General features: G+C 36.3%; 1 protein-coding gene across 1 annotated transcript in view; it reads right to left on the bottom strand.

Moving 5' to 3' along the window:
* LOC109233624 (CLP protease regulatory subunit CLPX2, mitochondrial-like) overlaps positions 1-8141 on the bottom strand; it is a 14644-nt gene extending 6503 nt beyond the window's left edge. Inside the window, exons 1-13 of the mRNA XM_019399522.1 lie at positions 7250-8141; positions 6991-7052; positions 5653-5759; positions 5272-5351; positions 4069-4119; positions 3218-3292; positions 3063-3140; positions 2862-2918; positions 2368-2438; positions 2181-2280; positions 1909-2013; positions 912-974; positions 677-799 (exon numbers count right to left, since the gene is read on the bottom strand). Coding sequence (XP_019255067.1) covers positions 677-799; positions 912-974; positions 1909-2013; positions 2181-2280; positions 2368-2438; positions 2862-2918; positions 3063-3140; positions 3218-3292; positions 4069-4119; positions 5272-5351; positions 5653-5759; positions 6991-7052; positions 7250-7984 — 1707 coding nt within the window. The 5' untranslated portion in view covers positions 7985-8141. The remainder of the gene's footprint in view (positions 1-676; positions 800-911; positions 975-1908; positions 2014-2180; positions 2281-2367; positions 2439-2861; positions 2919-3062; positions 3141-3217; positions 3293-4068; positions 4120-5271; positions 5352-5652; positions 5760-6990; positions 7053-7249) is intronic.

Here is a 21248-nt window from a genome sequence, read left to right as displayed (position 1 = left end):
AGAGCAAGGAACATGGGGACTTGGGGGAATGGGAGGTGAAGAGAGTAGCATAAAAAAATATTTTCTACTCTCTAACCAAACACTAGAAAATATTTTCCGGAAAAAATTTTCCACTCACCAACCAAACAAGGAAAAATAAGTAATAAAACCACTCATTTTCCATGAAAACATTTTCCTTTATACCAAACACACCCATAGTCAAGAAGGGTTCTCGAGGAAAAGCACTTTGATAGAAGCTTTTGAAATCACTGTTTCGCCTAAAGTTGGACAATTCCAAAAGACACTAAATAATATGTTTAGGTTAATCTTGTAATTGAGAGATAAGTTGTTCATAATATAGTTATGCCAACCACTCATGGAATGCTCAAGTAAAATTTTAAATAGTAATAACCAAAGCAGGTACAAAGGCCACAACACCAGCAAACAGGCTCCAAGTATGATATGTCTTAGCACAATAATCCGCAAATATGAACAAAGGGCTTATCCGAAAATCAGGAAACGTTTTGAACACGGAACTCATCAAATGGCTCAAACTGTTCCTACTTTCAAATATATATGTGATATTTCTCCTCCTTTGAGTAGCCTCAATGTGATAAGAGTAAAATGGTGAGAAATTTTTCCAAGCTCTTCCAGAATTAACGCCAAAAAACAAAACAGTGGTGGTGCCATGCAATACCTCAAACATGGCTTCAGTTAGAATACTTTCTAATATAGATCTTAAACCGCGTGCACCGGTGTTTTTGTCTATGGCTTTCTTGGCAATAAGTCGAAGTGCGTTCTCGGTAAACTGTAATTTGACCTGTAACATCAAAACAAATCACTTCACAGTAAATTAACTGATTTTGATCCAGTGCATCAGAATGAAGTATCATACGTTGGAGGAGCTAAACAGCACTGAGCTAAAACCTTACATTATTCAAGTTGAACATCTGCTTGTACTGCTTGCAAAGAGCATTTTTGGGTTCTGTGAGAACCTGCAGAAATAAAAATCCACAACCAAAAGGAAGAAAAGGAAGTAAGAAACAACATGAAAGGAGAATAGCAAAGAGAACATCAACTTCAAATATTTTCTTTCATCTTCAAGCAGCCTATAGTTTTTTCTCCTTTCCCTGGCAGTCCAAACTCCAAAAGGGCATAAACAACATAATTTTGAAATGCATGCGAATTGAAATTAAAAATGTCTTCCCACAACAGGTTTAGGTGATGTTTACAAACATACACAGCTATCCATTTTTCATTTTTTCAGTTGGTTGGTTTCTCTATCCAAGTTTTAACCTACTATTGTAAGATTACAGCATTTAACTAGGTTAAAGGTGCTTATATTAGATATTTGAATCAAATAGCGACAAGTTCGATAGAACTTTTGATGTAGACTATCAATGCAAAGAATCTAAAAGGAATGGAGGATTATTTGAAGAAGTCTAATAATGTAATGGTTGGCAGGCGGCGGCAGCACCCCGAGCTCTAAGTCCAAAGGCACAGAAAGAGAAGTTCATGATTTTAACTGATGTCATCATGGGAAAAAAGCTTTATAGAAAGAGAGAAAAGGCAATATCTGAAGTGAGTACCTTTAACATAACACATGGAATTTATTATTCTTCCCTTCTTAAAGTCAGCTAAGAGTCTGCAGTAGCACCTAAAGCAAAGCGTAAAACTCCCACAAACCCCATTCAATCAATCAATCACACTTAAATCTCAACCTAATCGAAGTGCAATTCCACTCTGGTCGAGCCCATTTCATTAGAACATCCTCAATACATGTATTACTATTAGGATTCATCATCATTTGACTGTTTTTAAGTTGGTCATCAACCTCCTGAGTCAGGTTGAGTCACCAAAAGGCCAATTAAAGCAGGAGAACGTGAAACTAGATACCACAACGCCAAAATGCAAAAAGAGTAAACAAACCTGAACAAGCTGATCCTCATCCAGTGAAGATAAACTCACTAAAACTGGAAACCGCCCCACAAATTCAGGTATGAGTCCATATGCTGTGAGATCGTTACTTTCTACCTAGATACAGAAAGCAGTGTCAAACAAATGCTTCCGATGCATTTGGTTTCGAGAATTCAAATGCTTCCAATGCATTTGGCTTCTAGAATTTCACAAGAATAAAGAGTCAAGCAATTATTAGATTCAGAAAAGGAAACTACGCTCAAGAGTCACAGGGATCTCCTCACAGATTCCAACAGCGATGACGTGACTATAGCATCAGTTAGACCACCAGCTCTCATGTTAGTTCGCACAGGTGCTCCAAATCCAATTGAAGAATCTTGTCGTCTGCGAGTAATGGAATGATAAGATGACCATAATATATCACTTAACCTAAATGTGTTTCATGAATTTAGTTGAGTTTGACAGAAATACCTTTCTGAAATTGTCTTCTCTAAACCAACAAAAGCTCCACCACAGATAAAAAGAATGTCTTTAGTATCAATCTGCAAATTAGTATATGGTAAAATATAAAAAGCAGTTAGCATCCGGAAAGAACAGTGATGAGGCATTTAACAAGTAGCGTCCATCTCGATACAACATTACATCTTTCATAGTGATTGCTGCAAGACATATAAACCAGTATTTGACTTGACTTTCTCCCTCCAAAAATATGCGTAGTTTAACTGAAGATATCCTGCTTCTTTTTGTTGAATAGGTTACTGTCTGACCTTTTGATTTCCATGGCCAAACAAACATTCCAGTAAAGATTTCTTTCCAAGGCCAACTTAAGCAAATTGATTTTAAATCAGTAAACTATATTACCATCCAAAAAGCCAGTAGTAAGTGTTATTCCCCAAAAAACTGTTAGCCAGCAACTTTTAGAAAAGAAAAAAGTAGATAGAAAGGCTTTACTAGATTCAGTATACCTGAATAGCATCGCCACGTGGCTGCTTCCGTGCTCGATTGTCAGGTACACTTACAATCTGAAGAAGAAATTAAGATAGAAAAAGCTTCAAAAGAGAACATATTTGAAGTCAAGGAACTACAGGCATGAATCTGTAAGCATTTTCGAAAGAGTATTAGGCAATTGGAACAAACAGATGAAACAATTTGCAATAAATACTCACAGTTCCTTCAAGCATCTTCAGCAGCGCCTGTTGGACTCCCTCCCCAGATACATCTCTGCCGATGTTCAGGCTCTCAGCCTACACAGATGACTGATGAGAGTGATTGCTTTAAAATCAATTATCCAAACTCATAAAGTAAATAATCGTTTCTGGACCTTTTTAGTTATTTTATCAACTTCATCTATGTAGACAACCCCTTGCTGAGCTGCTTCAACATTGAAGTCAGCAGCCTGAAAACAAACAAGAACACCAAAAATTTAGAGTTGAATAACTACATTGCTGATAGTGCAAAAGTGAAGCAGATTACAAAAGAGAAACTACGTCAATTGCTTGACCAAGAGATAGAAAGCTGGAGCCCGAAACGTGGAATATATATCAGGTGCGCAAACAATATATCATCATGCATATATCAGATAGATAGACAGACATGAGACATAAAAGAGGAAATGTAAGTGTTTATCATCAACAATGTGAAACGAAATTGCAAAATCAACAAAAAAAAAAATCACAAGCAGTAGTACCCAAAGAGAAGCCATCAAGATTTTTAATCAGATGATTACGACCATAGCTATATTAGAAACACTGAAGTCAAAAAGTACATTGAAAAGATTGCACAAGGTAAAAAGTTATCTGTTGATAGTATCGATATTGAGAAAATAGTTGAATTTTGTGCCACCTGCCCCTATCTTTTGTAATATTGCTGGAAACAAGAAAACTAAACATTTTGGATCATATCCCTCTTGTTTAATAAAATCGCACAAGTACAGGCGTCAGACCATTTCTGATCTGAACTCCTAATTTCACCAACTCTGATTTGAAGGGCTGTAAATAAGATGAGCTAACTGAGCAGACCGGGCATGAACAGGACGAAATTATTCATTCTGATCTAAACTCCTAATTTCACCAACTCTGATTTGAAGGGCTGTAAATAAGATGAGCTAACTGAGCAGACCGGGCATGAACAGAATGAAATTATTTTCAAACGCTATTAAATTATCATGCCTACCTCGAGTAATTTGTACAATACAGATTCCACATCCTCGCCAACATAACCAGCCTACAGAGAGAAGATGGATAAATACTTATTATTTGCAGCTATTGATATTACTAACAAAAGGTAAATAAACTAAAAATTCATTTCACCTCCTTGGAGAAGCAGGTTCACAACCAGACTCATATCTTTTTAAATGCAAGGACAAATATAATTTTCAACCACTTTCAGATCAATAATGAATTAGACATGTGTGCAACATTCAGATAGATGGAAAAAGACGTATCTTTATTAGCTTTTTAGTGGGCTTGGGCCTATGAACAGAATAACACAACAAAATAATGAAATGAAGAAGAATGAACGGGAGGCATCGGAGGAGAACTGACGAACTTCTTACTTGTGTTTGGTTAAGCAAAACCTCATCTACTTCTTTATTCACATTCTCTTCCATGTGAGCTAAACCTTCTCTATTTCTATTTAAACCAACCATAACAATGTAGATGTACAGGAGACGCAGATTCATTGATTTCCTTATCTCACTCCATGTGTGATAACTGAGCTAAGTTTTTGCTTTTTACTGCATACTACAAGCATGCACTTGCTGCTACAGTTAATAAGAGCCTCTTTGACTTCTAAAACGATGTATGTTTCCCCAGTTCAAAGTTTAGGAGATAATCTTGAGAGGAAAGTAGACAGACTTAGATATTTGATCACCAGCAGTTGAATCTTCAGTTGTTTGTCGTTTCGAAAACAAAAAATGGTAAGTTTGTCTTTGTTCAATAACAAATGAATAAAAAAAAAGAGAGCTGTACTATTTTATCCTCCTCGTTTGATCTTCTTATGGAATGTGCCAGATTAGTCCTATCACGTAAAAAACTCAATCATTGGATTACTTCAAAGGGTCTAATGGTAAGAGCGCACTTGCAAGGTGAGGGTTAAGCGCACGTTACGGGTTCAAATGTTGCCAAAGACAAGAACCTGGTATTTAAGTGGGTGGAGAAAGGAACAATTTCAAAGTATGGTGCTGTTAATTCAAACCCCCCCCCCCCCCTATTTTTTTTGATATGTAGAAGAATCAAAGCATGCAGTCATCTTTTATTTTTTATTTTTGAGTTCCTCATAAGTGGAAAAGTATACAACCTACAGCTATTTCAGGAACAAAGGAAAAATGAAATAGCATTGAATCAAGTTGAAGCGAAAAAATTATTGCAAACCTGCCTGTGTTAAAGTTGTTGCGTCCGCAATTACAAAAGGAACATTGATGAGACGAGCTAGCGTCTTTGCAAGTAGTGTCTTCCCTGTCCTTTCATTCACAGAAAACACAAGTTAGAACACAATGACCAATAAAGTCTACTGAAATTACAATTCTTATGGATAGACAACCATATATCATTTGTTTTAATAAGGTAATATAATTTTACTAACAATGGGAACATTTCCGGTGTACTAGCAGTATATACCAAAAGTAGAGAATGTGGAACACAATATGTTCTCTATGAACAAGCACCTAATCTTCTACACTAAGTGAAACTTCATGGGTGCACCAAAAAGAAACTAGGAATGAGAGGCTATTCCTCAAACTAGAATCAGATATCATACCTGAGCCAGTGGGGCCCATCAATAAAACATTGCTCTTCTCTAACTCGACGGAATCATTATCAAACATTTCCAGGTCATCTCTAACTTTACTGGAATCTGAATCTGACCTGACATTAAAATCGGTACTATCAGTGACCAAAACAAATAAAATTTACAATGCCTCTTCTCCCAAAGCATACTATTCTGCTTGTTATAAAATTTTCATCTTATGCTTAAATCTTTTTTCCCATCATAAGTAAGGAAAAGTCATTCAAAAGTGAAATAGTCAACCTAAGCTAGTGTTGGACACAAAAAAGGAGGATCCCTGTACACAATCACATCTGCCAATAATTAAGGTAACTAAATTCATAGGTACCATGCATCATCTGCAATATATGCTACACTCAGCAATATACGTAGACAATCGCAAGGATCACTTCTCCCAAAAAATAAAAATAAAAAAACCTCAAGGATTTTCTCCCACTCATTCACTTTGAACCAAAAGCAATATGCTAAAGTGAATACAATGTTTTCTGCATGACAAACGTTTTTGCAGCTTTGACTTGCATTTTAACAATTCGAAGGTGCTAAAGACGAGGCATTACGATAGATCTAGCTGAAGCAAAACGATAGCAGTCAACCAAGCTATTGGATGATGTCAGATCCGGAACACAATAGCTGCATCTTTCATGCTCCAGTTGTGCAATAATCAACATGGACCATTATGATGCTAAAACACTGAAATAGTACCCTGAAACTCCTCTCTTGCATGTTTGTACCAGAATTAGACATTGCCAAAGAAGAAAAGCACCATCAAAGTGGAGGAAGCATGTCCTATTCTCATGGCATCTCTATGTTGAAAGATTTCGTTTCTTCCTCTTTGTACTTTATCACTTATTAGATAAATCTTATCTTTTTCGTGAAGATTAGAAACAAATTCTTTATGCTCGTAGACAAACGAATATGATCATAATCTAATCTGGCCTCTGAAAGTGTTCTATGCCACATTACCAATTTGGTACATTGGATTCTTGGTCACCCTTTAGTTACTATTCCCTCTTGTGCTTGAATCAAATCCTATTAAGTGGCTGCAAAGTCCTTTTACATTTCATGAACACGAGAGGGATTTTTTCAAATTTGAAAAGCATCAAGAGCAGGTTTCTGGCAATAAAATTACAGCATCTAAGGAGAAATCAAAGTCATGATAATTGATGTTGTTCGAGACAAGCAAAACATAAACAAGTTTTTAGATGGAATGGCCTATGAGAGGATCAGACTTTCCACTAAGGCAAGACAACTTCACAAGTTCAGCACATTTTAGCTGGATGATATGTCATTTAACAGCTCACATTTACTCACTTTTTATACAAAGAGGAATGATATATTCGTTTATAATGGTTGTAAACCGCAACAGAAAGCACCTGCAAAATGGAGTATTATCAAGTCAGTAGGAACTAAATAGAATCCCATGCTTTTCTCACCCCCAACCAAAGGGAAGAATTAAGTAACTAACCTTGCCAAATATGATCCCTTATATCTAACCACACTTCATTACTCCAATTATCTATATTAGCAAAAAAAATCCAATCAAAGCAAAAGCAGAACAAAGATTACCTACCTTCTTGGCTCTCTCTTGACCAACAACAAACTGATCAAGCCCTTTACATATCTCCTTTGGTGTAGGCAATTCTATCCCCAAATTAGCACCTCCCCACCCTCCTCCTTCACCACACCCTTCTTCCTTTTCTGCTGTCGTATTGTTCTCCATTTCAGTATCACAACTACTTTGCCCACCAGCATCATCGCCTCCACCACTAGTCCCACTGTAAGACCTCAACTTTTCCCAAATTTTACCGTCATTCTTCCCACAACTCCCCACCATTTCGCCATCATTCTCTTTCTCTTTAACTCTCCCAATCTCAATGAAACTCCCGTGCAAAGGCTCCAACTTAAACGGCCTAAAGTAAAACGCCGTCCGGCAATGAGGACACAAATTCACCGCCTGATAAATTCCTGTCTCGCCGGCGGTGATCGACAACGGCCGGTTGGAGAATAGCACCGTCATCAACTTCGAACAACGCGGGCAGTTCACCTCAGCTTTTATATGATCATAGTTGTCGGAGCTTCCTTCCCATTTATGCCTAAACCCTAACCCTAGTCTAGAACCTTGGAATTTAAACCCTAAACTTATTCTAGAACCTTGGAACGAGTTGAAGAAGAGCGCGGGTTTTGGTTTGGATTTGAGAGAAGAAGAAGAAGTAGAGGAATGGAATTTGGAAGATGATAGGAAAAAAAGAGATGCTCTGAAAGTGAAATTATGGAGCTTTGATTTGTATCTGAATATAGCAGACATTTGTTAAGCCTTCTTCGTCTTCTTCTTTGGTTCTTCTGAGCTCAGTCACGAGCATTTCAATGGAGGTTTTGCAATTGAGAGTGAATTGGTGCGGAGAAGTTCTGGAAGAAAATGGGGCACCCGATACTCGCCCCACTTGGGATTATTTACATCATGTAGCCACTTGTGTGGCTTGTATTTATAATGTAGTCAAATTTTAAGAAATGTTGCAAACCTAAAAGAAAAAGAAAAGAAAAAAAACGGCACAAGAACCCTACCTGGGCTGAGCTTCAGATTGATCTCGTAGAGGTAGAATTGTAGCTCGAAACTTCAGACCAGTGGTTTAAAGTTTCATTATGGCTAAAGTTGCACTAATTTCTAATATTTGAAATCTTTTAAAGAATAGCCTTAAAGGTGACTCTCTATATTGCAAATGCCCCCAAAACCTGATTCTAGGCCCAATTTCTTTTATGAACATCCATCGGTAGAATTGGTATGGGCTTTTATTTAGTCCAGATTCTACATTTCTGCATTTATGATGAAGAGATTGTTTTCTTCACCCCAGAAACAAATGGGGTTAAATAAAAAAATAGCAAGATTTACAAGTGTTAATTGAAAAATAGTCACCGTTTTAAAAGTAATCAAAATTTAACCACTTTCATTGTAAAGATAAATTTGAATGAAAACACTATTCAAAATCCGAAAAATATTCCAGCATAATATACTGGAGTTCAATTTTTTAACATGTGAACTTCCAGCATAATATATTGGATATCCAGGATAATATACTGGAGTTGCAGCATAGTATACTGAAGTTCTAGCATAATATCCTGGAAGTTCATACACATGTGCTCCAATCTCCGGTGTATTATGCTGGAACTTTCTGTGCGCTGGAGTTCCAGTATAATATGTTGGAGGTTCATACACAGGTACACCAATCTCCCGTATATTATGCTGGAACTTTCCGTGTTGCAGCAAAATTAATGGTTATTTTTTAATGACTTTGTAAACGCTTGGTATTTTTCAATTACCAGTATGAAAACTGGCTAGCCCGTGCTATTTTCACGAAACAAATAGAAGAATTAACCAAGATAACCGTCCACCCAACTGCTTAAACTAACAATAGACGGTAGATGTTTAATATATGTATAATTCATATATAATATGTGTACAATCGTGTATAGTTAATGTATAGTTTATACATATAGGTTAAAAAAAGTAAACAGTGAATCCGACAGACTATTTATGGAGCATCTGTACATCGCGAGTGATAAAAACAATTTTTTTTACGTCGAGCGTCGCAACGAAGTTATATTGATGGTTCTGGAGATAATGACTATTGACTTGTATAAAATACATAATATTGAACAGGGATGTCAATAGAGTAAGCGGATAATGAGAACTAAATTAAAGATTGATAATAATGTTAATAGTTTAGATATAAAAAGGAATCAGCAAATGTAATTTTAGGGGCGAACTATCTAACTCATGCAATATCTTCGAAAACTAAGAGATGTTTTGATTTTCAACAAACTTATCTTGTAAACTTTTATTTTAATCAACATACTCGCCGGTACTTATAAATCACTTTGTATGTTCTTAGGTGTTGTTCTGATTTTCTTAACATATTTGATTTTCTTATCTCTGGAAGAAAAGGGCAACATGTTTATCATAATCATATTGGGTTTTTCTGTTTCTAAAAAGAAAATATAATCATCTCACAATCCGCTAGTCCTTTCCTTGGAGAAAAAAAGACTTGGACTTGTATAAATTGAAAATTCTTCCTTCTCATTCAGCAACATCCTCAACGTAGCCATATGGGGCTCTAGAGTCTTGTTTAGTGGGAGAATTTCGGGATAAGTGTTAGCCTGCCACCTGTGTTTGCCTCTTCGTGCGTTTGTTATCTCGATATTTTATACTCTCTTTTATAAAGCAGATTGCTCATCTTGGCTCGTGGATGTATGTCAAATTGACCTAACCGCGTTAAATGTTTGTGTCTCTTTTGGTATATTTCTCTTTTGTGGTATGATTTATCGTTGTTCAAGGTTTGCTTACTAGCTTCCGCATGACACCTGATTATTTCGATCCTAACATGTGTTTGATCCGGTTTGATTTCAGCAAATTTGCGAGAAGTTCCTCCCTAATTATATTGAAGAGTTGGACTATAATATTGTTAATCATTTTACATTTTTGCATGGCCGGCTGATGTTATAATCACTTCTTAATGCTGTCTAATAACAGCATTGTCACTTGGTAAAAAAGGGCAGCCGTTGAACAAGTCATTCCATATTCATACAGGGTCCGACAAAGGGCTGCACTCAAGGGAGTTGATGTAAACAACTTTGTGACTTGGTCCAGTGAGGACTTCCCACGTGTTGACATTCTGCATACATAATATTTGAAGTTGAATTTGCAGAAGAACTAAGGTTTCTTCTACTGAGATCTGGAATCATCTTTCCTTTTTTCTCCACTTTTATTATATTCAGATGATGTAATTGTTAGGGATATAGTAGATATGCCCTAGATCCAATATCATATTTGATGATTTGAACATATTTTTGTGAACGTCATTTGATATAATATATATGGCATTTGATATTCTTATCATTATTATTAATAGCTTGAATAATATGATAAGGTTCTTGATTAAATTTTGAGATTTGTCATCGTGATAGAGATCATGATAATGAGAGCAAAGTCTCTTACAATTTAATCTGAATTTGTTCTTGATCGTAGGATTATTAATCTGGACATTAGTAATTCGGTTAGATCAATATTTATGTGATCGTCTTTATGGGATAAAGATTAGTTAATCTCATTAACTAAATCACATAGATAGATGATGCATATAGAGATATGATCATTGAACCGACTCATTGGATAATTCCTAATGGTTAGAATTACCATAAACTGTCAATAGGATATTCTCTTGAAGAATGTGATGTAACAGTTTCCTTTGACCTGAGATCGTCATAGTAATTGACAAGTTATTTATTTTGCTTTGATACCAGACACCTATGGCCCTAGGGCGATAGTTGAAAGGATATTGGGTACGGTTAAATACTTGTAGAATTAGTGATTGTTCAAGATGGAATCTGTCAACTCTTGGTAATGAGTTTAAGCTCCATGTTGTCATGAATTATAAACGACCAAACTAAGACCTTGGCCAGGGCAATTGAATGAAAGAAGAAATGATTTTCTTAGGTCATTCAATGGTCGATTATATTTGACATGAACACATAGTTGGTCGCCTATTAGGATTTGACAGTTGAACCATATCCTAGGGTGATCCAGAGCTATAAGGACAGAAGGAATTACTACATTATTCTTCTACTGGTTCTTGAGAGTAAATTGTATACTTCATGCTATCCGGTCGTTAAGGAGTGTTGCTAGACGCCACCCTTGATTAGTATATTGATGTGATCAATTTGCTACCGGTTTAGTATTGAACCTATGGGGTCGCACACTAACGAATGTTCTGATCTTTGCTAAAGGATTAATTATTTTGTTATTTGATAATTAAATTAGTCAAATAAATAAATTATTAGTCCAAATGAAATATTATTATACTCTTTGCTAGCACAGAGACTATAATTAATATTGTGAACGAATTGAAGTTTTCTATTTAGAATAGAAAATTAAAATATATCTCTTGGTTAAAATATATATGTGAAATATATAATTACCATTTATTTTATATAAGAGATGTTATATAAAATATTAATAAAAGGCTTGTTAGTAATTACAATTTGGAATTGGAATAGTTCACGTGCAATTTAATCCCAATTGGAATGGGATTAGTATTTTACTAATATGAAAGCAACAGATTCCAACTTTGAGTTGGAATAATATTCACGTGACCGTCTTTGGCAACTCAAACCCATTTGAAAATGGGACTATATTTTCAGTAGGAAATATTGTTAAAAAAGGCTCATAAGTTAAAACCAACTTTGAGTTGGATTAACTAGAAAGTCCACAAAAAGGACGTGTGGCTCTCATTATCGGGATTAGTAGTTTTCTATATAAAATTATAAAGTCCAATTTATGAGTTAGTCTTCACGATTTTTCTAGTTAACCTAAGGAAACAGTTTGGTGCTGGAGTATATATATACACACATCACCAAATAACGTGAGGTAGTTACAATTTCGGATGAGCCTCAAGAAAACCACTTTATGAAAGCGAGAATACAATACAAAGCCAAGAGAGAAAATACAATTGCAAGAAAAGTGTTTCTTGTTCTTCTACCTTTGAGTTGAGATTTTTGAGAAAAATTTCAACACAATATTTCGTTCAATTTGTTCGCGGGTTTCATTGATCAAAGAGTTGATAGCAAGGATCGGTCTCGGTGTGGATACGCATAGAGTCTTCGTACTATCGAAGAAATTTTGAAACGAGACTTTCTTCACCAGGTACGTCTTAGATCCGATCTATTGACATGTAAATAAATTTTAAACACTAAAAGATCTGCCTAGGATTGTTATTGTCTTCCGCTGCGTGTTACGAACACCTATATGCAATCCTACAGTAATGTAATTCGTCCAATTAACTGCCACTTCTTTTTCTTTCTCTGCCTCTTTAGTTTGGTGGAAACAGTGCAATCGTTTTGATTAGTGGATTCTAATTAATTCATACATCTTATATGATGATATTCAGGTCTTGCTTGAGATCCAAAAAGATGGAGGTCAAACCAATCTGGAATTTTCTAAAATGGACCACAAGCTTATACCAAGAATGCAACTTTCATATGTGGTCACACTCTAAACTCTCTAGCCGGAAATCAAACATCTTCATTTCAGCTGCAATAATATTCATGTTCATGGTCCATATATTTGTAACTTTACTACTTTAAGTCTTACCTCGACAACATATATAGTTGTTTGTCGGTTTGAGACTTTAACGACCTTTTAATTTCTATATGTTGTGGTCACGCAAATCTTTTAATTTCTACCTGTAGAGTTGAAAAATCTGACGTTTTATACTTCAATTCCACGCAAGAGGTGGTTGATTTCTGTGGTATCCAATTTTAGGGTGCACTAATTATAAAATGACTTGGTTCTTTTATGCGTTTCTTAATCTACTGTTGCGGAATAAGTATGTAGAAAGTAAAGAACACAAGTATTTTTACATGGAAAACACTCCGTTCAAAAGGTTAAAAAACTACGATCTACTTTCCAGTATGATTTTTCCTAACACTTCACTACAACTTCAGCCAAACAACAATGTTTACAAAATCTTGCAAATCTAATGATTAATCCTAACCCTTGTAGCAACCAGTCACCGTCTGTTGCGATTATTTCAAGTTAACTCTAACTTGAATGATACAACTCAAGTACCTAATACAATCTGCTTCTAAAGAAAGTTGAAACGTACAACTCATAAGCTCCTACTACATTTGAACAAGAATAAAAGACAGACACATGAAACTAGTTCTTCTATCTGGTTCATGTAGCTTCAGGTTCGCACTCTTGAAACTCACATGAATTGCTCACAAAATGTCTTGTTATTTTGCTCTCAACTCTTGCTTAACTTTTTGTCGCTTGTAAAAGAGAACACAACTAATATATATAAAGTTAGTAGGATTAGGACTAACTAGAAACCTGATATTTTACTCTTCTTTGGTGGAAGAGTTCTAGTTAAATTCAACTTCTAATTAACTCTTCTTTATCTTGGATAGAGTTCTCTTCAAGTAAGGAGTCTTGCTTCTTATAAAATATGCAATCTTTTCGTTCAGGGATTATCAGAAATAATCACGTATACTTATCTCTGTAAATGCCTAATTTTTGCTCATGTATATTTTTTTTTTCTTTTCTTTCTTTCTTTACATTATAATTTCTAGAATTCTTATGTGTGTATTTTTAGGCTTTTAAATTAGATTATGTTAAATAATTTGATATGGGGGTTAAAAGATTGGACTAGTGTATTTTGACTAAAATTGAACCAAAATTGGCCCAAAATTAGGAGCCCAAAGAGTCTACTGATCCGGTCCAATTGGGGCTCCCAGGAGATAGTCTAAACGACGTAGTTTTAGATTGAAACTACGTCGTTTTGGTTAAGTAATCAAGATCAAATCCTGGCCACCTATTTTCTTTGATCCAATGGTCCAAAATTGATGTCATTAGAAGTATATAAATTTAGAAAATCTGATTTTTTGGCCTCATTTTCCATACATGACCAAGCCCTAGACCTCTTCTTCTCTCTTCTTCCTCTCCGCCGCCCAGCGCCGCCCAGAGCCGCCGCCGGGAATCGCCCACCGGCGGCGGCCAAGCTCCAAACGCCACCAAAATTTCACCCCCTCTTCGTCTCTTCCTCCTCTTCCCACATCCAAGCCCCAAATCCCTCGAATCCTTCTCAAACGCCACAAATCTTCAAAAGAACGAGACCCTAGCCGCAACTTTTTGGATAAATTCGAGAATATTGAGCCCTTTTCTCCACTTAATTTTTACATACATAGATAGATCTCATCAAGGGCTACAATTTGGCATTGGTTTTAACCCGAAATTCCGGCGACCGGAATTCCGGCGACCCCCAATGCCGATCCGCCGCCGTCACAGCCACCCCTCAACCGCCACTGCCTCCCGTTTCTCTCTCCACCTCGGCCTCAAGCGAGTTTCTGTTGTCGATTTTTATCGAAACTAGCATCCAATTCTCCGGAGTCATGGTTTCGATAATAATCGACATTGGACACTCGCTCGAGTCGTACCACTGCCTATCGCCATTGCCCGGATACTCGAGTATACGGTAAAATCCTAGCTCCCCTTTTATTTTTCTAATTTTTGCTTCTGTAATTGGGTTTAGCTTCAGTTTGAATCGTATGTTTCTTATCGATAATGAATTGCTCGTTTTGATCCTTGTCGATTTGATAGATCAAGTTCATTTTTTGCATAGTTGCTTGATTTTCTATTTTGATTCAGCCATGAATCGTTCTGTGATCGCAAGATGAATCAGTTGTTTCCATACAATTAGGTTCTGATTAGCGGCTATTAATAGTCATTTATTTAGTTGTTGTTAGTCGTTGACGAATAATTAACAGTTCTCGTTTAAAATCTGTTTCGAGCATTAGTTTGTGAATTCAGTTGTTTGTTCTATGTTTAGTTTGTACAAATCAATTTGTTTAAATTAGTTTAAGTTTTTTCTGTTTCGTCAATCGTTAGTTGTGTGATTTGTTTTGGTTCAAAATCAATAGGGTGGTATTGATGTTGTTAAAATCTGAAATTGTTATGGGTTTGATCATGACTTAGGGTAGTGGTAGCTTACTTTTGATTAGTAGGGTGGCTGAAATGACCTTTTGGCTCCTGCCATAGCAGATTTCAGGCTGTCCTTTCACCTTTTGGACAGCCTTTAGCACACAAATTTAGCCTCTTTTGGAGAGATTTTTGTTGAACCAAAATCTGTCCAAAAAGTTGGTTTCTCTTTGCCTATTTAAGGGCTGCCCTTTCTTCATTATAGGGGGGGAACACATTTAGATAACATCTTTAATAGTTGTTTGAATACACAAAAAGTTGAGAGAAAAATCAGCAGCTAAATATATATAATAGTAAGCTGAAATTGTGAGTATGGTGAAGGTTTCTTAGAGTGAAAACTCTTTCAAAAGATAAAGTCTTTTAGAACTTGTTCTGGGCTTCTACTCTAAGATTTTCGGGCTGTTCAAACGTCCATCTTAGTGCTGTTTCCTTGCTGTCCTGCTGTTATTTCTGCTCGCTTTTCACTTTTGCATCATATTTCCGCTCTTCAGGTAACTTTTGAACCTTTGTAATGCAGATTTTCATAGCAATAAACCAATATTGGAACCTGTTTTGACTGTTGGAGCAGAGCTGAATTCATTTGGCCATTTGTTTAAGTGTTTTAAGGTAGTATGCATGACGCAACCATGTGAATGTATAACTACTAGCTTGAAATTGCTCCTTACATGTTACCTGAAACACCACTTTATAGTTTTATTTAGTTATTGGAAAGACAAGCTACCATAGGCTTACCACAATGGATTGGATGTGAATATTTTTTCTTGTTTCTTTTAAATTTTGGAGTTCCAATATACTGGTAGGTTGTTTGAGTCTTTGCTATCATTATATCCCTTTCACATTGATAAAGTCTCATTTGAATTATGAAGCTATTTTATTAAAGGAGATAATCCCTTCGGCTATTTCTTTCTGTTGTGCCAGTTTAAGCAAAAGTCAGCATTTAGAAGTTTCCATCAATCCACTTTATAATTGTTAAGTAAAGGAAAAAATGAGTTTTCTTTTTGTGAATCTTCCATGACTAGCATGTTATTAATTTAGAGTGTTTATTAGTATTTGAATGATAGAAGATAGCTATTTTATCAAGGTGAATGTCTTGGATTTAATTTTGACATATGGAATGTGAGTAAATTTAGTAAAGAAAATTAAGAGGCTACTGATTACTCTTGTTGAGTGAATTGGGCCAAGGGAATAGTGTGCACAAATGAAATTAGATTTAATAAAAAAGGGGGCCACGTTAGATCTTCGGTATACATGGGGTTGGTCTTGAATCATAATGTATTGGGTCGGGTTTAATAAAGATGCATATTGGCCCAATGCCAATAAATAAGCTAGTGGCCCATACTTTCTTTCAATAAGCTGTTGCCCGTTCTCTTTATTCAATGTTGGTGATTTCTCTGGTGGCTCATTTCCTCAAAACAAATAAAGGTTGTCCGAATTCATGTGTCGTATTTCTCAAATAATAAATTCGAATCAGTTGTTTTATTAAACTAATTAACATAATTTAATCGCTTTCTTAATTAATTAATTTAAGCACTAAGCAACTAATAGGCGCGTTAACTTTTTTTCATTCACGGACTCGCTTGTGTAGCGTGATATTTAACATTCAATAATTTATTCACTAATCTCTTACCGTTATACTATATTTTTAGATTAAATTTCTAATCCTTTCACCTATTACTCGCGGAATCTCGCTCGCGTAAGCGCGATAGTAATCTTTTTTAATAGCGATAGTAACCTTTTTAATTAAATAATTTTTCTCAAAAAGCACAAATACAGTAATTTTTTTCTGAAAATAATAGGTGATAATAATCCTTTGTCATTAATGCGGATTCGCTTGCGTAGCGCTTGTTACGACAAAATTTAAATAAAATTCGTTTTGGTCGCATATTCGCTTTCGTAGCGCTGTCTAGGACAATTTATACTATATTATTATCATACTTTTTTTTAACAACTTTAATAATTAAAAGCGGATAGGGTAAAACATGAAAATACATATTAAATCACATGTCCATAAACTTAGCTCAAGCCAAGTTTTAAAGTCAATCAAAGCCCGACCTGCTAGAACCACGGGACTCGGGGAATGCCTAATACCTTCTCCCCGGTCAACAAGAATTCCCTTACCCGTGAAGGATTTTAGTCAACACATGTTTTAGGCGGGAGCACCACCAGTTAAGCCGGAAAGCCATGCTACCGTTATACTGACCCTCCTCGGCTCGAGTGTCCGCTCGAGTAAGCCAGTCTAGATACTTTCTCCAATAAGATTTAAACCTAGAAGAACAAACCTCATGCCGGATATCCCTAAGTAGGTCGCTTTATTTGCATCACGTCCATTTTGACTTAGCGAAACTCGCACAGAGGGCCGGGTTCCGTATAAGACAGATTCCTCTTCGAGACCATTCATGTTCATGTATGTGCTACTTGATACATCATTGGAAGGCTACTTGAATGTCGACCGGTCTTAAAAAAAAAAAAAAAATTGTGTAATTATTAGAAGTAAAAAGAAAAAGAGAGAGAGAGAGAGAAAAGAATAAATTCTCCTAGTTTAGTGCAAAATAAACCTTTTTCTAAAAAAGAAAAGTAATTATATATATATATATAATTATATATATATTAATATATATATATATATATATATATATATATATTGTAATAGTCTGTGTGAGTTGTAAAAGATTGAATTTTTCAAAAATAAATAAATTAAAAATAAAAGGGTACTTAGTTTTACGAACTACGCGCGTCTCACCGGAGTGAGATACGTAGGCAACCTCCATCGGGGTTCAAGCCCACATTTTCAAAAAAAAACCAAGGGGGACGCATAGGAATTCCGCCTGTGTGCATTAATATTTTTCGAAAAAAAAAGAGGGAGACGCCTATTTTGAGTCAAAGCTGAAGGCCATTTTTTGTAAAAAAAAAAATATATTACTTTTATGCATATTTATTCACTTTTACCATTTTGCCCTTATGTTCTGGCCATTTTTATCAAGCAGCTTTAAAACCTTTCCGTGGGAAGTAAAACCGAAAGACTGTTTTTTGCAAAAGTAACCATATGTTTATTCTAGTTTTGTCTTGTTTTCTTTTCTGAAATAGCTTTGGAACCCCTCTAGGGAGTAACAGAGGGCATTTTTTGTTAAAAAAATAGTTTTTATTTATTATTTTTTCTATTTTCATTCATTTTGTTCCTGGTTTGGCTGTTTTTTTGCTTAGACATCCTGTATGCCTTCTATGGAAGTATATCAAAGGGACGTCTTATGTAATGGATAGCCGATTTTTCCGTTATTATCATCTTCAACTTTTGTGTCGGTAACTTCAAAAAATATTTTGAATAAAATAATTAAAAAAAAAAAAAAAATTATAGATCGGGTCCTAAAAATTGAAAAAAAAAAAAAATAATAATAATAATGAATTTCATTAATTTTGCGTTGTAGTTTAGGTAAGTCCTAAACCCTTTTTATCCTTATCCAGGGAATCACCATGAGTTCATCCACTAAGAAGCACGTCAGAAAGGGTAAGGGACGAGACACCTCCAATGTTCTTAATCAGGAGATAAGATCCCTGAGCAGTCTCTGTAATTTTGTGGGCTAGTTTTTGCTACATGGAACGGAATCGAGTATATTAGCACCTCAAGTTCCTTCACAAACAATCATGGGAATTAAGCCTTAACAGAGATATTTAATCTCGAGTCTTCTAGTGGGGTTTTTGGACCCCGCGGAAACAAGTTCTTTAGGTTCAAAGATTGTGAAAATGACGCCCACATTTAGAAGGAATTAGGTGGGATTCACCGGATTGGGACGAGACCTTCGTGGGGAAAGAAAGGCCTTGCTGCTCAAGAGAAAAGTTGGTCTGTGAACAACTTTTTAAAGAAATTATGCCTCCGTCGAATTCCAATGGTTTGCTTCAACGGAAGGTTGGTTCAGTGGAATATTCTCTATGACAGGTTTTGGGACGAGAAAGGGTTTGAAAATTTTCGGCAGTAGAATTCGTCAACCAGTTGATTACGACGCTTGGAGGGAGTTGAGAATCTTCCGTTCATGATATCATTTCTAGGGAATCAATGGTCTTTCCAGAGCTGGTGGCGCATCAGATATTCGATTGGTTGCGGTTAGTTCTCGTATCTTGCAAAGTAGCGAGGATCATTACCATTCTTCCATGATTTTGGGAGATATTTTTCGACTTTGACCACAGATGCCAAGAGGGTGAAGATTACTTCGAGGGATGCAACATTCTCGCTGCAGGAATGTGTTCATAGACACCGTTATCATCATCAATGGTAATAAATTTCAATGAAAAATGGCTGAATTACATTAGGGATGTCAACCCAGGTAGGGCCGCAAGTTGTATCTTCCAGATGGGTGATGGCCTGGCGGAAATTACTTGGTTCATTGAATGCGGATAAGAATCACTTGGAACTCATTATTGGTTCCCTTCTGCTGTGGTCATGCATTATTCGACAATATCGGCCCATTCTTCAGTACTATGGCGTTTTCAGAGGTTTCCAACCCCTACCGCCCCTTCGCGTCTTGCGCCAGCTAGGAGAGAGCAAAAGAGGCCCCCATGGAATGAAGACATGCGTTCGTTCGTGTGGGAAGTTCAAAGTGAGAAGGAACCTCCAAGGGAGTTTATGCACAAAAGGTTTTGTTTGAGTGGTCGATTTTCTGATTAGAACGATTGATGTGCGTAGTTGATCGTGAACGTGGGACGGTAAGCTCCGCCATACCTTCAGTAGGTTTCATAACCAGGCTATCCCGAGCAAAAGCCAGGAAAGATTCCATTACGGCAGCCAGTTGATTGGGAGAGAGATAGGGGCAGAAAGTTAGAGATACCAAAAAGGAAGTGGCACAGAGTTCCAGGTCTCGTATTGACACTTTAGAAGAAGATAAGGGAGAATTCTGGAGACAGCCGATGGACATACAACAGGCTGAATTTTGAGCGGGGGAAAAGGGGGCTCACGTGGGCACGAGAGAAGCAAGCACTCCAAGCCCAAATTCAAAGAGAAGAACATAGTCGCAACCGCTCAAGCAGCAAGAAGAGAGAGAAGCCCAGTTCAGGGTAGTCCGTGATCGAGCGTAGAGGTTTTGCTCAGTTAAATCCTAGTCTGAGGATCAGAGGGGGAGTTGAGTCAAGCAAGGAAGCCAGAACGCGGATGTTTGAAATAGGAAAGACATCACTACCAGAGTATGATCAACCAGTTGGGAGGGCGAGTTACTAGAAAAAATCGGCGCAGAAAGATATGGGCCTTGGACGGAGCGTGATGCGCTGGATCTAGCTGAGACCCGTGGTCAGCCAAAATCAAGAGCTGGCATATGGCTCAGGAATACATTAAGGGGAAAGAATCCTCGAGGTAGCCACGTTATCCTCAAGAGCTTGCAGAGTTGTCAGGGAATGACGCTACCGAGGGTTTGCAGAAGTATCTTTGAACGTTGCTCGTCATAATATCTGCAGACTTGGAGAGGATATACCGCAATGTTTTAGCTCTCTCGAGACAGTGCCCAAGATCGTTACGGGGTCCAAGCCGCAGAACAAACGCCCTTGATTACAGTGATGCTGGTGGATTCTATTGCAAAGGCATCAAAGTTTCTTTTTAGTTATCAGTCTGTTTTTTCATTATCCTTTTGTTGTTTTTGAGTCAATAAGAGTTTTGGTGTTTTTGAGGTTTGTTATTTTCGCCTTTTATCCTAAGAAGTCTTGTTTGAGTAGGTCTGTTCTTGTTGTATCTTTTATGTAATTCTTGCTTTCGATCTTGTATAAAGAAAATAAAATAAAAAATAAAAAAACAAAAAAAACAAAAAAAAACACACGATTTATTATTATTATATATTGAAAATCAACGAAAAAAGATTTTTGTTTAAGAAAAATTCTGAAATGAACCAAAAAAGATGTTTGTTTGTAAAAAAAAAAAAAAAAGGTTAATTACCTGAACTTACGTTAATGATTATTGCATGCGGCGACAATGATACGTATGGCAACCCACAAAAGATCGATCAAATATTTTTCAAAATGACACCAAGTAATGGATCAAAGTAAGGCGGAGTGAAAGGAGGAAAAACAT

Source organism: Nicotiana attenuata, chromosome 1 (assembly GCF_001879085.1).
Source record: "Nicotiana attenuata strain UT chromosome 1, NIATTr2, whole genome shotgun sequence".
Lineage (NCBI taxonomy): Eukaryota > Viridiplantae > Streptophyta > Magnoliopsida > Solanales > Solanaceae > Nicotiana > Nicotiana attenuata.
The sequence above is the reverse complement of the archived record's forward strand: the minus strand, read 5'-3'. Positions and strand labels throughout refer to the sequence as shown.